This window comes from Manis javanica, chromosome 9 (genome assembly GCF_040802235.1).
Source record: "Manis javanica isolate MJ-LG chromosome 9, MJ_LKY, whole genome shotgun sequence".
NCBI classification, from domain to species: Eukaryota; Metazoa; Chordata; class Mammalia; order Pholidota; family Manidae; genus Manis; species Manis javanica.
This window is the reverse complement of record NC_133164.1, coordinates 106,353,748-106,371,399: the sequence shown is the minus strand read 5'-3', so window position 1 is coordinate 106,371,399 and position 17,652 is coordinate 106,353,748. Positions and strand designations below refer to the sequence as shown.

Sequence of the window (17,652 nt, the reverse complement as noted above, 5' to 3'; positions counted from 1 at the left end):
TTAAAAGAGCCACTAAACTAGTGCTTAACATAAAAGAAATATTAGGTTAAAATACAATATCCAGCATCATGAGCAGTGGATACTTTTAAACACAAGGCCTTCGTCATGCTTCAAGTAGGCTCGTGTACACATTGATGTGTGTCTTAATTTACACAGCATTGTTCTGGGATTTGTTAACATTTGCTCCCTTTCATAGGCACTGTTGTTGATTACTGAGGCAGAAGGATTACAGGCCTCTTTCAGGAAATTAAAAAACTAATATTCGAAGAAATGCTTACTAATCATTGTAGCTTATGACTTTCATAGTGGTCTTCTCTGAAATAGTTTTAGGCTGCGAAAAATATCCTCTTTCGTATGAAGTGGAAATTTAACTTCATTTTTCTTTGAAATAGATGGGCAATTATGTCAACACTATCTTCAATAACAGATTTGAAATATCATCTGTGATAGTATTATGTGTTCACTAGGCTAACATTCCCAGTTTGTCAGTCAAACTATTCTGGTTGTTGCTATGAAGGTATTTTATAAATGTGACTAAAGTCCACACTGTAAATTTTAAGCAAGGGATATTGTCCTAGATAATCTAGGCATGCCGGATTTAATCAGGTGAAAGGCCTTAATTGCAGACTTAAGGCTTCTCTGAAGAAGAAATTTCACCTGTAGACAACATCATTGGCTCCAGAGTTCCAGCCCGCTTTTCCTGATGGCCTGCCCTGAGGATTTTGGAATTGCCTAACCAGTTACCACAATCAACTAAGCCAATTCCTTGCAATAAATCTCTTAGTATCTGTTTCCACTGGTTCTGTTCCTCCGGTTGAACCCTGAGGACACACCATCTTATCACATGTACTATAAATGGAAATCTTTTTGAATGTCTTATATTCTATCCCATTCATCTTTAATAGAATTTAATTAAAATATCTCACAAGAAAGTAGATATGCAAATTTCTCCTTATAATTTTGTCATATTTTGATTCAGGATATGACAATATCATTAATTCAGTTTTGAGTTAAACAAAACCTACTAGCAATTTGAAGTGAACATTATAAGGCACATTATAGACCATCCATTAAGTGTTTCCTTATGGGGTCTTACCTGGCCAGCCCAGGGATATACTGATCAGAATATCCCTTCTAACCAGGGAAGGGAAACTATTCATATCATCCTCTCGATGACATCTGCAGTGAAGGTTTAACGACCGTATAGATTAGTGCCTAGGTCACTCTGAAGATCCTACCATGTTTCCTTGAAGTATCATATTTCAGCTTGATTTTTTTTTAATTTTGCATTTTATTCTAGAGTATACCTGTGGAATCTCTCTCACTACAAACACCTAGAAACTCTGGATTAAGCATAAAAAATGTTTAAATATATACATAAAATCCCAATATTAAAAGATCCCATAATTAATGCCTAGGCAAATAGCCTAGCCTGGTGCTATTTAGATGTGCTTTTAACAGAGTGGTCCTGTAAATAAAACAGGAATGCCTGTGGAATAGGAAATTTAACAAGGGTGAGGGGGGAACCTATTCCAAACATTTTATTTGTTAGAAAGTTTTTCTTTCGTTCGCACTGAATCTGCTTTACCTTAGTATTATCTACAGATGAACCCTAGCTTTTCACAGTGGAATTAAAAAAAAAAGCGCTTCTCCTTCATAGTATCTTCTCCCAAGTCTTCTTATTCTAAATTCAGTGCTTTCTATACTAAATCTTTAGCAACAGATTTAAACCTGTGACCCTCTTCTATGTCTAGATAGGATGCAGTGATAGGCAGAAGCAGACATTTTTTTTGGCTTTTCAGAGAGGTATTTTGTACATTGCCTTCAGAATTTCAGGTTGCAAATGTTCCTGCTTCTTTGCTGCGAGAGGTGGGCAAGTTTCAGATGTGCTGGTAGTTCTTTTTAATCCCAACTAGCCTTATAAAGTAATTAGGTAATATCTGCTCTTCCATGTATAATGTCCTTTTGAGATTCAGAAGATAAATTAATTTTTAAATAGTTTGTAAAATTAAGCATTTAATAGATGTAGAGGTAATTAACATTTGCAGATTATTTTGACTCAGTTTTCAAGTACTCTATGATTTTGATATCCAATACATTATTACTGCCACTTTAGAAATAAAGACAATAAGGTTCAGAGAAATGAAGCAAGGGTACTGTGTGGTGCTTTAATCATGATTAACCCTTGTGTGTGTATATATGTGTGTGAGTGTGTGTGTGTGGACCATTTTTGAGTGAAGACTCTGGACTCTGTCCTGTTTCTGCTGGGGCCCTGTAGACTACTCTCTTCAGAGACCGACATGGCCGAGGCTGGGACCTAAGAGGGTCATAAGCCGTGTATGTAAAGCACTGTGCAAATGTGCAAGGAGATTTTGTCCGTAATGATTACATCCAGAACTGAATAACAGACGAGCAGGCAGGAAAGAACTGATGATTCCATTATGGTGACAGTGGTTTAAACTAAGCGATCAGTAAAACCTCAAATTCACTATAGAGTTAAATTGTTCTCTTAAGAAAAAAATGGTCACCTGTTATAAAGAGGAGGTATCTTCACGAGTTACAACCATCACTATCAACAAGCAATTTTTGAGACCCAACCTGATAGCTCATATTTAAAGATCATTCAATATAACATATATTCATTCATTTGCTGGTGGTGGGGGAGAGGGAAATCTGTCTGTAATCAAAAGTATTTTTGTGCATTTGTGAAAGTTTTATCTGGGGTTTGTTTCCTGAGTTGGGCTAGTGGAAATACTAAGTAGTATTTTAAAAATAAGTTGGTAGGAAAGCTTTGTTTTGATCTCTGCTAGAGTTATACAGCTACTCTAGTTGTAAAAGTAATCTTCGATTTTTATTATCCAATAGACATCCCTTTTGACCCTTACATTATCCCACTACCCCTTTATATACCTCATTGCCTATCATCAGCAACATTTTAGTTTGGATGTACGCATACATCCATGATGCCATCACCACAGTCAAGATAATAAAGATATCTATCACTCTCAAAGGATTTCTTGTGTCCTCTTGCTTTTTTTATTTAATGGTAGAAACACTTATCATGAGATCTACCATCGTAACAATTTTTTAGAACACAATATGCTATTGTTAACTATAGGCACTATGCTGGACATCAGATCTCTAGAAATTACTCACTCTTTGTGAGTGTCACTTTAAACGCATTGAACTACTTCTCTTTTTTCCCCTCTTCCCTGGCAACCACCACTGTATGCTTTGCATTTATTTAGATTATTTTAGATACCTCATATAAGTGCAATCGTGCAGTGTTTGTCCCTCTGTGACTGACTTATTTCACTTAGCACAATGTCATCTAGGCCTATCCAAGCTATTATGAATGTCAGGATTTCCTTCTTTTTTAAGGCTGAATAACATTCCATTGCAGTTATGCAGCACATTTTCTTGACCCATTTGTCTGTCAATGGACATTTGGGTTGTTTCCCTACCTTAGCTGCTGTAAATAATGTTGCAATGATCATGGGGGTGCAGATATGTCTTCAATATCCTGATTAAATTCTTTTGGATATGTACCCAGAGTTGGAAAGCTGCATCATATGATAATTCTACTTTTAATTTTTTGAGGAAACGCCATGTTAGTTTCAGCATAGTGGCTGTTATCAAGGTTGATGTTGGTCTTACGGCTGTCAATGTTAAAATTATTTTAATATCAATGATCTTTTACAGATTCATATCATAGCCAGAATCATCCACAATAAAGTGAACTATAAGTACAAGGAGCCTGCAGTCTAGCTGGGACCATCCCCTTAACTAGTGGCAGATCATAGCAATGTGATTTTCCAGACCTCAGTTACGTCCTCTGTAAAACAAGGGCTATGGATGAACTAATTGGTGTGGTTCCTACTCTGTCAGGGACCTATATTCAGTCTCAGTGTGTGCGTGTGTGTGTGTGTGGTGTGTTTCCTAGCTGCTGCTAAATATAATTTTATTCTAATGGAAGTACAGTGTAGGTAGCAATGCTTTTCTTAGCTGTAAAACAATTCTGTTGAAAACAGATCGCCTTCTGTCTTGCCTCTATCCTCAATACTAAGTGCCTTCAAGCTCTGTAATTCCTCTCTTCTATTCCCAATTTTTTAGAAATTTTATGGGAAGAGACTGTGCATTATTCAAACAATGTAAGTTCCCTTTATTCCCCTAAGGTTAATCTTGCTATGAAATTCTATGCTATTGTTCCAATTTTTCAGTCCATAAAATACCAATGCATGTTTGTCATTTTGCTTATTCTATATTGGCTATGAAACACAAGTAAATTCTCAAATTCAATTCCTAACACCTTCTCTGAAGAGCACTCAAAAATTAAAAACAGTACTTTAAAATTTAGTTGACATGGGATCCCACAATAAACCTGATAGCAGTGATTTAAAATCCTTGTTATAACTGAATTACTTTGTTACTGCAGATGTCTCATTATCCTAGTAAAAAAACACACACAAAGGAAAGCACCTGTCTAACAGACAGGATTATAAAGAAAAGTCTGAGTCTCTACACCTGAATATTTATATCATCCAAACGAAGCATTCTGGCATTTCCATTTTTGTAAGCCAATCAGTATACCCACGTATCTTACAGGTATTGAAAACAGGGGGTCAAATCCTGGACATTTTAAAGTGCTGCAGATTCATATAGAAAATCAATCACTTCAGCAAACTAGAAAGTTGAAAAGTTATTAAGTATATCCTAGGGACAAGTCAAAACCACAGTTTATCTATCAGTGTGTAGTTCTTCCTCATTTGTTTGCAATGGTTTGTACCATTGAAGACATTCCCGAAATGTCTAGAAATGTAACAGGCATTGCTGAAGCCTGGAGACAGAGTAGGGGCGAGGAAGGCAGTGGCTTTGCAAAACTTGATTTTAATGTTTTAAGGGTATGAGGGTATCCTCTGGCTGTTTTTATTTTTTCATTTCAAATTAAAAATGGAGTCCATGTGACTTTTTGCAATAAACACCAGGTACAGTTACAAATTTAATTGTTCAGAGTTATGTTTGCATTTCCAAATTCATTTTATAACTACTGAAAGGAAGAAGGAACAGTATTAGTGAAGATTCAGATTTGGAGTCCAGATTCCTACAAATCTATAAAGATGAGAATGGGCATTTGTGAGCTATTCTAATAAAAGCTCATTAATTCATCCTATTTCTTTGCTTTTGGCTGAAATGATCTTAAACAAGAGTACTGATGGGTTATCCCATGCTGATTATAAGTTCTAACTGTCACACATTTTGGATGAACAAAAATATGGGACTGAATTATTTATTTTCCAATTTAAAAGGTTTATTACAGAATACAATTAACAGTGTCTTTAAGAGGAAAATTAAAAAGAGTCTGTAGTGCATTGAATAGTGCCCCTGTTAAAACTCACGCATACCTAGAACTTCAGAATATGATCTGACTTGGAAATAGGGTCTTTACAGATACAATTAGTTAAGAATCTAGAGATGAAATCAACCTGGCTTTAGGGTAGAGTCCATATCCAATGACTGGTGTCCTTCTAAGAAAAGGAGAGGACACAAAGAGACACAGTGGAAGGTAAAAAGGAGACAGGAGAGCCGGATCTATGAGCCAAAGACTGCCAAGGATCTCCAGCAACCGCCAGAGGCTAGGAGAGAGACATGAGTGGACTCTCTCAGTCTTCTGAAGAATCAGTCCTACTGACACCTTTATTTCAGACTTCTGGCTATTTTGTTTTTTATGATTTCACCTTCTCTTGAGAGAAAATCCGAAAAGTTTGTATATTTAAGCAGTCAGAATCTTGGTTTGCTAATACTGAGCTGAAAGTGTTAAATTCCTTTTTCCAAAAAAACCCTCATAAATACTAAATAATTTGTATCGGTAAGTTCTCTTGGCCATGGGGCCACTATTCCCCATTCATTTCCCAGACCACTCTCTTTTAAGCTGTTCATAGGGTCAGTTCATAGAGTTAGCTATTCACAGAGTTTAGCTGGGCATAGAGTTAGCTTCAGTGGTAGGAATTTTCAATTTTGGTACCAAAAGTCATAATATGACATTAGGGTCTTGAGATTTTGTTTTTCACTTTATATATACAATTAAAAATACATGTATTTTATTATCACTACAGATCTAAGCAACAATCACTATTAATAATTTGGTATATATGTTTCTCTAAATATTTTCCTATGAATTCACAATTTTTTGGTTTATAAATATGGATTTGTACACTAATACTGATTTAAAACTGAGCTTTAACTTAACAATACGTTTTAAACATTAAACATGCAATTTAATGTTTTACATTACATCATTTTCAATGGATAGACAGTACATGATGCGATTTTGCCTGAATTTTCTAGGGAATAGCCTACATTTGATAGAGTCCTTTATTATTATTTGTTACTAAAATAACAAGTGCAGTGAGTACATTTATAGTTTAAAACTTTGCATAAAATATGGCTGCGAAATTGGGATAAACTCCTGGAGGCAGAAAACCTGGATCATACATTTATGAAGATACACACATACACGTACACACACATGTATATACATTTATATAAAACATATATCTCCTCATTGCTTTCCAGAAAGATTCTAGAAATTTTCTATCCCACAAGCAGTATGTGAGATTTCATATTTCTCTCAGATGCTTTCCAGAACTGAGTATCATCATTCATTTTTATCTTTATTACTTTAATCAAAGGAAAATGCTAACTCATTTTTGTTTTAATTTGCATTTTCCTCCTAATGAGATTGAACATTTTGTCATGCTTATTGGCCATTTATAGTTTTGTAAATTGAATATCCAATACTTAGTTTCTCTATTGGAATGTTCATCCTTTAATTAATTTTTTATGAAAAGAAGTATTTATATTTTCAATACTTTTCATTTGAGAAGAAAGAACAATGAAAAAAACTTCAGGGCTGCAAAAGCCTGTGTATATTTTAAAAAAAAATAAGGCTTTGTGCTGGCTTCAGCAGCACATATACTAAAATTGGAACAATACAGAGAAGTTTAGAGTGAACCCTGCACAAGGATGACTTGTGAATTCACGAAGCATTTCATATTTTTGTATGATGTACAGTGGACTCTTGAACAATGCAAAGGTTGGGGCACCCACACCTGTGCAGTCAGAAATCCACATATAACTTTTGACTCCCCCAAAAGTCCACTGCTAATAATCTGCTGTTGACCAGAAACCTTACCAATAACATTAAAACATATTTTGCATATTATATGCATTATATGTTGCATTCTTACAAAGAAGTAGAGGAAAGAAAATGCTTTTTTTCAGATTGTCACAAATCTCCAAGCAGTTTTCAATATATTTATTGAAAAAAATCCATGTATAAGTGGACTGGTGTGGTTCAAACCTGTGTTGCTCAAGGGTGAACTGTATATGAAAGTTTTTAAGAAAGTCGACCCTAGAGTTCACATCACAAGAAAAAAAATTATTTTTCTTCTCTGCTTTTTCTTTTTATTGTGTCTATATGAGATAATGGATGCTGACTAAACTTAATGTGTTAATGATTTCACAAGATGTGTAAGTCAATACCTTAAACTTGAACAGTGATATATGTAAATTATCTTTCAATAAAACTCAAAAAATAAAGCTTTAAGTTAGCCTTCAAATTTCTCCTTTTAGTCTAATATTATATCCTTGGAATTATGGTAAAACAAGTTAACAAGATTTTTCCAGTTTGGTGATTTCTTTGAAAGTAATCTACATGATGTAGTAAGTATCCTATTGGGCACATAAGGCTCACTTCAACTTTAGTAATTTTTACCTTCTTCCCGTCATTTCATCAGGGGACATGACATAGGATTTTGGCTTTCCTTAAGCTTTTTAAGTGGTATATTAGAATGTCATAGCTTTCACTTGGATTCAACAATAGATACCTAAATATTTTGTCCGGATATAAAATAAGTAATGCGAATTTTGGCAGCCTATTTTGGAAGCACTCACATTGTGCTAAAATGTTCTAGGCCTAAAAGGCAAAAATCCTGAAGGAGAAAAACATGTTTCAATCAAGTCTCAGAATGTGGGCTGAACAAGTAGCGGGGAGAGGGGGAGAGAGAGAGAGAGACAGACAGACAGACAGACAGACAGACAGACAGACAGACAGACAGACAGAGAGACAGAGAGACAGAGAGACAGAGACAGACAGAGAGAGAGAGAGAGAGAGAGAGTGTGTGTGTGTGTGTGTGTGTGTGTGTGTGCGCGCGCGCGCACGCGTGCTCCACTTCGAATGGAAAGTAATGGAGCACTTGGTATAGAGAAAGGAATAAGTAAGGGCCACTTTCTTTCTTTCTCACTTGCACTGATAGTTTATTTGTTAGCGGTAAGGGCTGAGTTTCAGTCTGGACATTGCCCTGGAGCTGGTTGGTGCGCCACCACGGACTTGCTCAGCCTCACCCAGCAGGCCTGTCATGAGCCGCTGTTTGACGCTTTGCTTCCCAAGTCCCTGGCAATCACTCATGCTCTTCTGAGGATACAAAGTCTGGAATACTGCTGCGACCCTAGACCAAGTGGGCCCCACACGAAGTGCTGACTGACAAGGAGAGGATCCCATGTTTGCACTCACCAGGAGCCATGGCTTCCCAGAGGGCTGTCTGGAAGGACAAGACAGTTGACAACCTGTTGGCTGGCTTTGATCAATGACAGGCAAGAGAGGAACTGCTCACTCCAGCCATTGACTGAGACATCGGCGCTCACACGGCCTCTCCCGAGACAACCCCATGAGACCAAGCTCGCTCTGAATTTGCTCTTGACTTGTGGCCAGCTCAGCAATAGGCCACCATTACTGATTTTTCTTCCTTCCTAGCTCACTTCCCTGGTTTGCTCACTCTTGCTTTCCCGGGCTTGTATGCCCAGAGGAGTCACTTTGAACACCTGCCTCAGTCTCCATTTTCTAGAACCTGGACTGACATGTATTAAGGGTTCCAGTAGTTAAAGGAAATATATAATTATTCATTTTATAAGACAGGAAATGGAATCTCTAAATACTATTTGGAAACTGGGTCTAGTTTTCATAGAGAAGCTTGACTTATCATGAGTTCCATCAACATTGCTAAAAAAGTGAATTTACTTTTATGTTTATGGGATAGAATAATTTCTGTTTATTTCCTAAACTTTCCTTCTCCCATTTTTCAATCCCATCCTGATCTCTGGAGATTAGGGGAGAGGGTATCAAAGTGACTTAAACTTGGAACCATTTGATCAGATGAAAGTTACTAGGAAATTAAGTTATTTGACAATAGGAACTATTATTGGGTCAGCAATGATGAAAAACTAATACGGATAAAAAATCCTTGATACATTTAATAGGATGATGATCTAGAAGCAAAATATATAGTGAGTGTTTTACAGAGAATATTAAGTTAAAAATATAAAGGCTATTCTTGCTCAGGTCAATAAATGTCACCTGCCAGGAGAAAAAAAAGAATATTCCCTTGAAGTGAGAGTACATTTTATTCCTAAAGAGTTTAATACACCAAAACCTTGCAAGACTGCATGTGAACACTGACCTGTGAACAGGTACCAGAGGTTGTTTGGCTCCAGTGTTTCCATCTCACCCCTGCGGGTCGTCTTTCTGTGTCGAATTTTATAGCCAGTAATAAATCCATTTTGTGTTCCTGATGGAGGAGGCAGCCAGCTTACTTTGATACTCTGTAAAATAACAGATGTAAATTAAAACACTGGAGAAAGGAAGGACCACAGAACAGGGTGAAATGACCCAAAGCTACATATGAATACAGCTGAGAGGGAGGAAGTGCTAGGGATTGCCATTTGGAGCCAGATTAAATCCGTTCTTGCAGTCTGACAGTATTCCTGTTTGTCTGATTTTAACAAAAAATGCACAACTCATTTGATTGATTACATGCATTATCACCCCTACTTTGTCAATGCCATGAAAATGACAGTAAATATTCTACTGGGTACAAACCCATAAGAAAACAGAGAATATGACTCTAGTGGATGAGAGATGCTAACAAATATTTAAGAAGTGCAAACTAAGGTAAGTGCAGTGACTGAGCTAAAGGTGATGGAAGGAACCTAACTATTCTCTTAAGAGATATTAATGAAAAACAAGGTGATCTGCATGGCAGAATTCAGGGAGACTGGGAATTGTTGCTTTCTAAACACCTTGGAAAGCAGGACGGAGGCACATGCTAAAACAGGAAATGGATTGAGAGTTCTACCCACACTCACTGAAAGCAACCCACTAACCCTTCCTAACCTTGGAATAGCTGGGGGCTTTATTCTCTAGAGATATGGGAACAACCCACAGATTCAGACAAATGAGGCACAGAGGGGAGCAGAGAAGAGGGCAGAGGTTATTAAACCAAAGACAAAGACATGCAAGTTTTCTTCCTCCATCTGATACCTAGAACAATGACAATCACGTGTATATTTCCCAGGCAGAATATCAGATAATCATTGTCTAGAGAAAATTACAAGTTTGGCCCAAGAGAGACTAGCCAGGTCCCAGATCAATCCCCAACAGTGAGGCTCCCACTTAATAACCCCCACTCATGCACTAGAATCTGTACTTTACAATCAGCCTTTTAGTATTTCATTTTAATATGGACTGACAGTTTAAGATTACCAGACATCAAAATTGCCTTTAGCATAAAATACAGAGGAAAAAATACACAAGAAAATGGCACCTTGAAGGAAACAGCACTAATGCTTAGAACAGAGAAAGGATCTGAAAAGTTGTTGTGAATACCCTGAAAATTGAAGAGATGATAGTGAATCCTTGAATAGGATCAAATTACAGGAATAATGATTTTTTAAAACAACATTTATGACAATTGTAATTGGTGGCACAAAATAAATATTCAATAGATTAATTGGAAGGTAAATCAAAAGGAATCTCCTAAAATTCAGTGGGGAAATAATAATCATAGGAAAATGGACAGAAAAGATGAGAAATGAGAGGTTCAGTCCATAATTTCAGACACCCAACCAATAAGATGAGAGAACGAAAAAGCAGATACAATTCACAGCAGAAAGTTAGCAAAAAAACACAAAAACAAAACAAATACTCTTCCTCCCAATAAGAGCCTTGTAGAAATAGAAGACTTGAGATTCTAGTCTGAAAAGGTTTAAGGAATGTTTATTGTAATACATGAAAAAGAACCACATCAGGGCACATTACTGTGAAACACGACAGCTACCTGGCAGAGAGAAGATGCAAAAGCTTCCAGAATGGAGAAAAAAAGCAGGTCACATAAAAAATGATCAGAAGTAAGAATAACAAGGAGTACAATTTCTCAACAATATTAGAAGTTAAAAACAATGAAAGAATACTTAATAAATTCTAATCCTACAGGATTTTAAACCTATAATTCTTAGACAAATAATCAAGTATAAGAAAATATAATACATGTACAAGAACATGTATTTGCCTAAGTATAAGCATAGAGGTATTTCAGATAAACACCACTGCAAAGATATCCACGCATCACGTTCCCTTTATCAGGAGGCTAATGAGACTAATGAGGAAAACGAGAGTGCAAACAGAAAGGAAAAAAGATTTGAAAGTCAAGAAACAGAGAATCCAAAACAGAAGAAATACGGAGTTCTCAGGAACCCAGTGAAGAAAATTATAATATAAAATTGGACATGATGAGACACCAGGCTCAAAAGAGTAGGAACTGTATAATTCCATTCATATGGAATTCAAGAATAGGCAGAATAGAAGTTTAAGAGGAGCTGCCTATAGCAGTTACACCGGGAGATTCATTGACTATGGGTAGAAGGAAACTTTTTTGGCTTTTTGGCACTTCAGTATTATGCTTGGGGTCCATTTTAAATAGCAAAATCATCACAAAAAGCAAAAAATGCAACAAAAAAGTAGCATTTATTCAACTGCAAAAGGACACTTGGTTACAATATGAGAATGGAAACCAGAAGTGTCTCCATGCTCAGCCTCAGCTGGGAACGTGTGCTTCTGCAGACTCAAATTTTTCAGATCTTTGTGTGTGCAAATCTGCAAATGACTGTATAGGTACTGTGGGTATTGATTTAGGGTTGCTGTAAGTTTTAGTAGGTAAGGTGAATTTGCAAATACAGACTCTGCAAATAATAAGGATCAATTATAATTGAATAATAAATAAGTTTTAATAATTTTTGAGGAACCTGAATAAGTAGAACTAATTTGATGATTTAGGTTGTTGGAATATATATGAGTATAGCACTCCTGAGATTATTTACTTTACCCCCACAACTCCTTAAATGTGAGAAGCTAAGTACCACTCTTATTAATATTTGTTAACACTTTTTCTGCAATATGGAGCTGGCGATGGTCTAAGCAGCCTATGTATTTACATGAGTTAGGTTTTTATCCTCACAATGACCCTATGACTTATGAACTGCTGTTGCCCCCTTTGTACAATCATGTAAACTAGGACACAAAATGGTTAAGTAACTTAGAGCCATGCAGCCAGTAAAGTGATACAGGCAGAATCTGAACTGAGATAATACGAGTTCAAAGCTGTCATTCTTTAGTATTTAATCTTGTCTCCCATCTCCCACAGGACTTCAAGAGGCTTAGAGTCTAATTCATTGTTATTATATATTCAAAATATATTAACTGTGTCTTTGCTGTGTTGCAAACACTATCTTTGAGACTAAGGAAATATCCAAATAAGTCATGTTATCCATTCTGGCTGAAGAAATAGATGCATAAACTTGTAATTAAAACACGAAGTGCTAAATGTTAACAGATATAGTTCTAGAAAATACAGTGGAAATATCACAGAGGGAGAGATTAATTTTGTTTCACATGGTCAAGACCACATGAAGCCCATCCTTCAGGTATGCATAGGACTTCAAGGAGGGGATAGGAAAAGTATTTAAGACAGAGGGAATATCAAGAGCAAGTTCAAGGTGTCCTGACAATGTAGAGCATTTTCATGCAGAGGTCAAGTCATCCCTTAGTGGCTGGAGGATGTGTAATGGAAAGGCATATTGGAAAAAAGTTAGTCTTTTAAGTAGAAGGAAACTTATTTGGCTTTTTGGCAAATTTTAAGTTATGCTAAGGACATGCATGGTTAGATCAATGTGCTCATTTAAGAAGCATTTGGCTAAGTTCCTTGAGCAAAAAAATAATGAATGAAATAATAATAAATTGTCCCTGACTCCTAAAGAACACATAGCTTTAAATACACACACACTCACCCAGCCCTTCTCTGTCCTCCACACACACACATACATATATGCACATAGGTAGATGTATTCCTTACTTTCAGGTGTTTTAGAAACTAGTAAAGACCAGATCCAATGAATAGTTATACTTAATATTTTTCAATGCTTCAAGGCAGTCCTGGCAGATGATATCACCATTTACAACTACACAAAGGAGGAAACCGAGACGCAGAGCTAAATGAACAGGCAGAAGTCACCTTGCACCATCATAGGAAGATCACCCAACTGCGGAGTCTAATGTGCTTGTTATTTCATACTAAAATAAATAATCACAGAGATTCTGCTTGGCAATTCCACTCACCTAAATTCTCTTATAAAATATTCTTGAAGGAATAAAAATGAATTTCAATGACTTTTTCAGTGCATCCAACAGGTCTTCCCCTAAATACCCCTTGGCAAATCAAGAAGGGTCATTTTCTCAGGATTGCAAGCTTGTTTTTTAGAATCAAAATTTAATTCGAATAGAAAATGAAAATACAAATTCAGACATTAAACTTTAGACCAAGAGGTAGAACTTTATGACTTCCACTCAGTGTTTACTATGGCTTTGCTGAGTGACCTCTCATATGTCTTATTAAGTGGCCCAAATCTCAACACACGTATTGAAAAAGGGAGAAAAACTGTGCTTACTATGTCTGCCAAATTATTATAGATGACTTGATAAGCCTGAAGAAATTAATTATACTAATGATTACATGAGCAATGCTTAGTTTTTGACAATAATTTTTCTTGATATCTGCAGATTTCCAGTGATTACATAAATTATCCCCACATAGCCAATATCTTAATCAATGCCTCGCAGCAATTAATAAAATCAGTCATACACTTTACACACCAGGAGGTGAATCCCCACAATGGTTATTATTCATCTTTGAAAGTAATTTCATCATTTGTATTCATCCTCATAGGAGGGTAGCAGCTAAGTTTATTCACAGCTTTCATGCTTTGTCATCGATTTCAAGCAAGCAACAACATACTATAAAACTGGATAGTATGTTAAATTCTTTCTGCATAGGTTTTTCTGCAGATACGGCTGCATGTCCCAAATTATATTGTTTTGGGAGGTCAAATGAAAACCTTATTCAATGGTATGGTGCATCTGATTTTCTATGAGATCTATTCTCTCAGTGTTCAGAGTTCATTGCCCATTCCCTCACCAAGGCACCTAAATCTGTCACTGTTATGGGAACATTCTTGTAACACAACCTAGTCTTCATGGGCAAGCCTGGTAATGATTTTTATTAAAAGTACTTAACATATGACCTTTGACTTTTGAAAAATCAATTCTAGTAGTTGTGACTTGACTTCTGGTTCTTTCATTACTTGAGAGGGAGAGATTAATCCGTTTGACTGTTACAGTGTTCTACCTTGAATCAAGGATTAATTTCACTTTTTCTTTCTTCCAGACTCGGAATAAAGAAGAATTGCAAAATTCAGCCTTCCCTAAATCCCTCCATCCCCTCTTTGATTACCATAAAAATGAATTAGTTTCCAAATAAGCACAGTGGAGAGCAGTTAGGTCATTGATTTAAAAGAAAGGATTTATTGGCCATTAATTCCTGAGATAATTCTGTTCAATTCAGTGATGTGCTATCATGATTTTCATGGACTCCATTAATTCATTCTTTTATTTTCCTTTTCTCTAGATGTATGTGAGTAGTAACAAAGCAGAAAAAAAATTGGTAAACCCACCACCAAAAATGTTTCTCAGAAACCACATTTCATTAGCTTTCTATTTTTAATTCCACATATCCAATTGCACCAGTGTGCATTTTGCCTTATTTCCTCTAGCGTGAACTGCAGCCCCTCTCCAAACACATTCAGTTACTGTAGTAAAGAGTCTTTTTTTAAAAGAGTGGTTTTATCTGTACAGTATTCCCATAGAAGGGAACTGGGGGGCACCACTTGAAAGAAGGTCCTTGTAGCAAATAAGAATGCCTTGGCTGAAACATAGCAGGGATCTAAGGATATTGAAATTTAATTGAAAATCAGTTTTGAACTATGACCCTTATTTCTGTTCTGTATTTCTGGTGACTTGTTGAACACATCTCATGTGAAGTTACTTGAAAAATGAAATAGTCTTTCAATACTCATGAGGGCTTATGGATTTTTATTAAGGAGTGCCCATCAGCACTCCTAAAGAACCTCTTTTTATTGTATCTTCATACATTCCATTATTCACATTCCTTCTGCTACTGCCCTAATTCAGACCTTAATTTTCCACTGGCCAGAATACTGCCTTAGCTAATTGGTGCCCACGCCTCTGGAGTCACACTGCTCCCAAGAATATCAGTTCACTTCTTTATCAGAGAATGAGCCACCTAAGTTTTCTGAGCCCAAGTTTTCTCATCTGCAATATGAGCTAATAATCTACTTCCAACAATTGTGGTGCAGATTAAAGGAGACAATGGGAACAAGCCTGGACGTCCCTTCAGAGTGTTCCTAAGGAGAGTTGTAAATAAATGCAAAGACTTCAAGGGAGGAAAGGAGGAAAAGAAAAGGAAAGAGATTGAGGGAGTGGGATCAACAGATTAAGAGATCGGGATGGGGAGAATAAAGAAAGACAAAGTAAAGTAGAGTAGGAAGGAAGCAAGCAAGACCATGTACATATGGTATACAACATTCAGAATGTGGACCTACTTACTTGTGTATTGACTCAACAGTATTTCTTCTGATGGAATTAAGGATGGATTTAAGAAAGATACGTTACCTAGTAACACTTTTCAAAGTCCTTTTCTTCCATGAATATTTATTGAACGATTTACTCTGTAGCGTACTATTCGCATTTCTTACTGTACCAATAGAACCTTCCAGCAAGGGTAGTGAAGACACCTCCTTGGAATAGGGTGGAGACCATACAAATGCAGAAAAGCTAAGAAATACTATACATATTTTTGGAGGTAGACTTGGTGATTTATCAAATGCCGAGTGTCAAGGGGGGAGAGTCAACAAGAATGACTCTAAGATTTCTGGCATAAGCAACTCAGTAGATAATAATACATTTACTAGGATAAAGTTGTCTGAAAAGTAATCCACCTTCTAAAAACATTTCATTGGACATCAATAAATGACAATTCACAGAGGATGTAGGAACAAAGGCTACTCATTAATAATATTCAAGTTAATGTTGAGAAGGGCATTTTCTAAATTTATTGTTTAGAATAAATAATATCTTAGTAATATCAAAATTATACAATAACAACATTTAATATTTAACTATTGATGTCTATCTAAATGCCTGGTAAATATTTATATTGATGCTGAAATCACCTAATTAAATTTCAAACTGGAATAGAAATTAACTCACTCATAAAACAGGCTTTAAAACTCTATTATGTGCATAATTGTATGAACAATTTCCAAAAACTGTTTTGCTTTTTATAAACCTGCCTACTTTATGGTCCTAACTATGGATCTGATAAAATGTCAATAAGATATTATGAACATCTATATATATCTTCCCTGCAGTTATATACTATTCTTGCAGATTTGACATGTTTTTACTTCACTGTCATAAATATGCAATCAGTCTCTTTTGATAAGTGAAGTTAAAAAGTTGGGTAGCATGCTAAAATTGGCATTCTTGAATTCATGTAGGCAACTGTTATTCAAAATAACATAAAACTATGCTAGCAAATACTCTGAGGGACACAAATCCAGAGTGAAGTCTACTACTACCACATTCAGTTTGAGTTAAATATTTTCACAGTGATAGAAGTATGGCATTATACAATTTGAGTAATACTTGACTTTAAATAAAATTTTATGAACATGCCAAATTCAAGAAAGAAACATGCTTTATTTAAAAAAAATGAAAGCTAGCCTGTTGTGATCTTATTTAATGTCTTTGAAATAACACAAACATTTCTTCATCACTAGATCTGTTTAGCTGTAAAATAGTCTTCCCTTTATCTCTGCCCTGGTGGCCCCTTGCTCTTCATGGATAGCACCAGTGGAACTCTGACCTAGACATTAAATCCTGCTTGACCTACTTTGGGAAAATCCTGTCCCTGGCTATGTAATAAACTATGTTACTTTGGGACATTTTCTCAGGGTACTCAACTTCAAATAAAATTCTGTAAATCCACTTGGGATCCCGGGCTTAGTAAGTGGGTTTCCTGGTATGGACGCTGCCATCCCTCTCTGCCAATGTGTTTTTACCTTGGTAGCTGGTTTGGGTCATCTAAGACACCTAAGCCCGAGTCTTTCAGGAGCTAGTGTCTCCTTTGGGAGAGTACCAGGGGATAGCAGACTTCCCTGACAACATGTATTTGCCTCTTTGAATCTAGGCATGTCACCTGCTTTCACACTCTGAACTGCCCAAACCTACTTGCTTTCTGATTCCCCATCTGACATGCCCCGTCAGCCCTTTCTGGTGCCACCCACCAGACGCAATTGCTAGTTACCACTGTTTCCCTGGATCTTGTGAGTGGTCTTCCTAAATGAACA

General features: G+C 36.3%; 1 protein-coding gene and 1 non-coding gene across 2 annotated transcripts in view; one reads left to right on the top strand and one right to left on the bottom strand.

Moving 5' to 3' along the window:
* Positions 1–17,652, bottom strand: part of DCC (DCC netrin 1 receptor) — a 1,116,938-nt gene that overhangs the window by 201,701 nt on the left and 897,585 nt on the right. The window contains exon 13 of the mRNA XM_037016530.2: positions 9,516–9,657. Within this exon, the coding sequence (XP_036872425.2) occupies positions 9,516–9,657 (142 nt within the window). The remainder of the gene's footprint in view (positions 1–9,515; positions 9,658–17,652) is intronic.
* LOC118972527 (U6 spliceosomal RNA) lies at positions 6,952–7,058 on the top strand. The gene has a single exon (XR_005061557.2). It is a non-coding gene; the product is annotated as a U6 spliceosomal RNA (small nuclear RNA).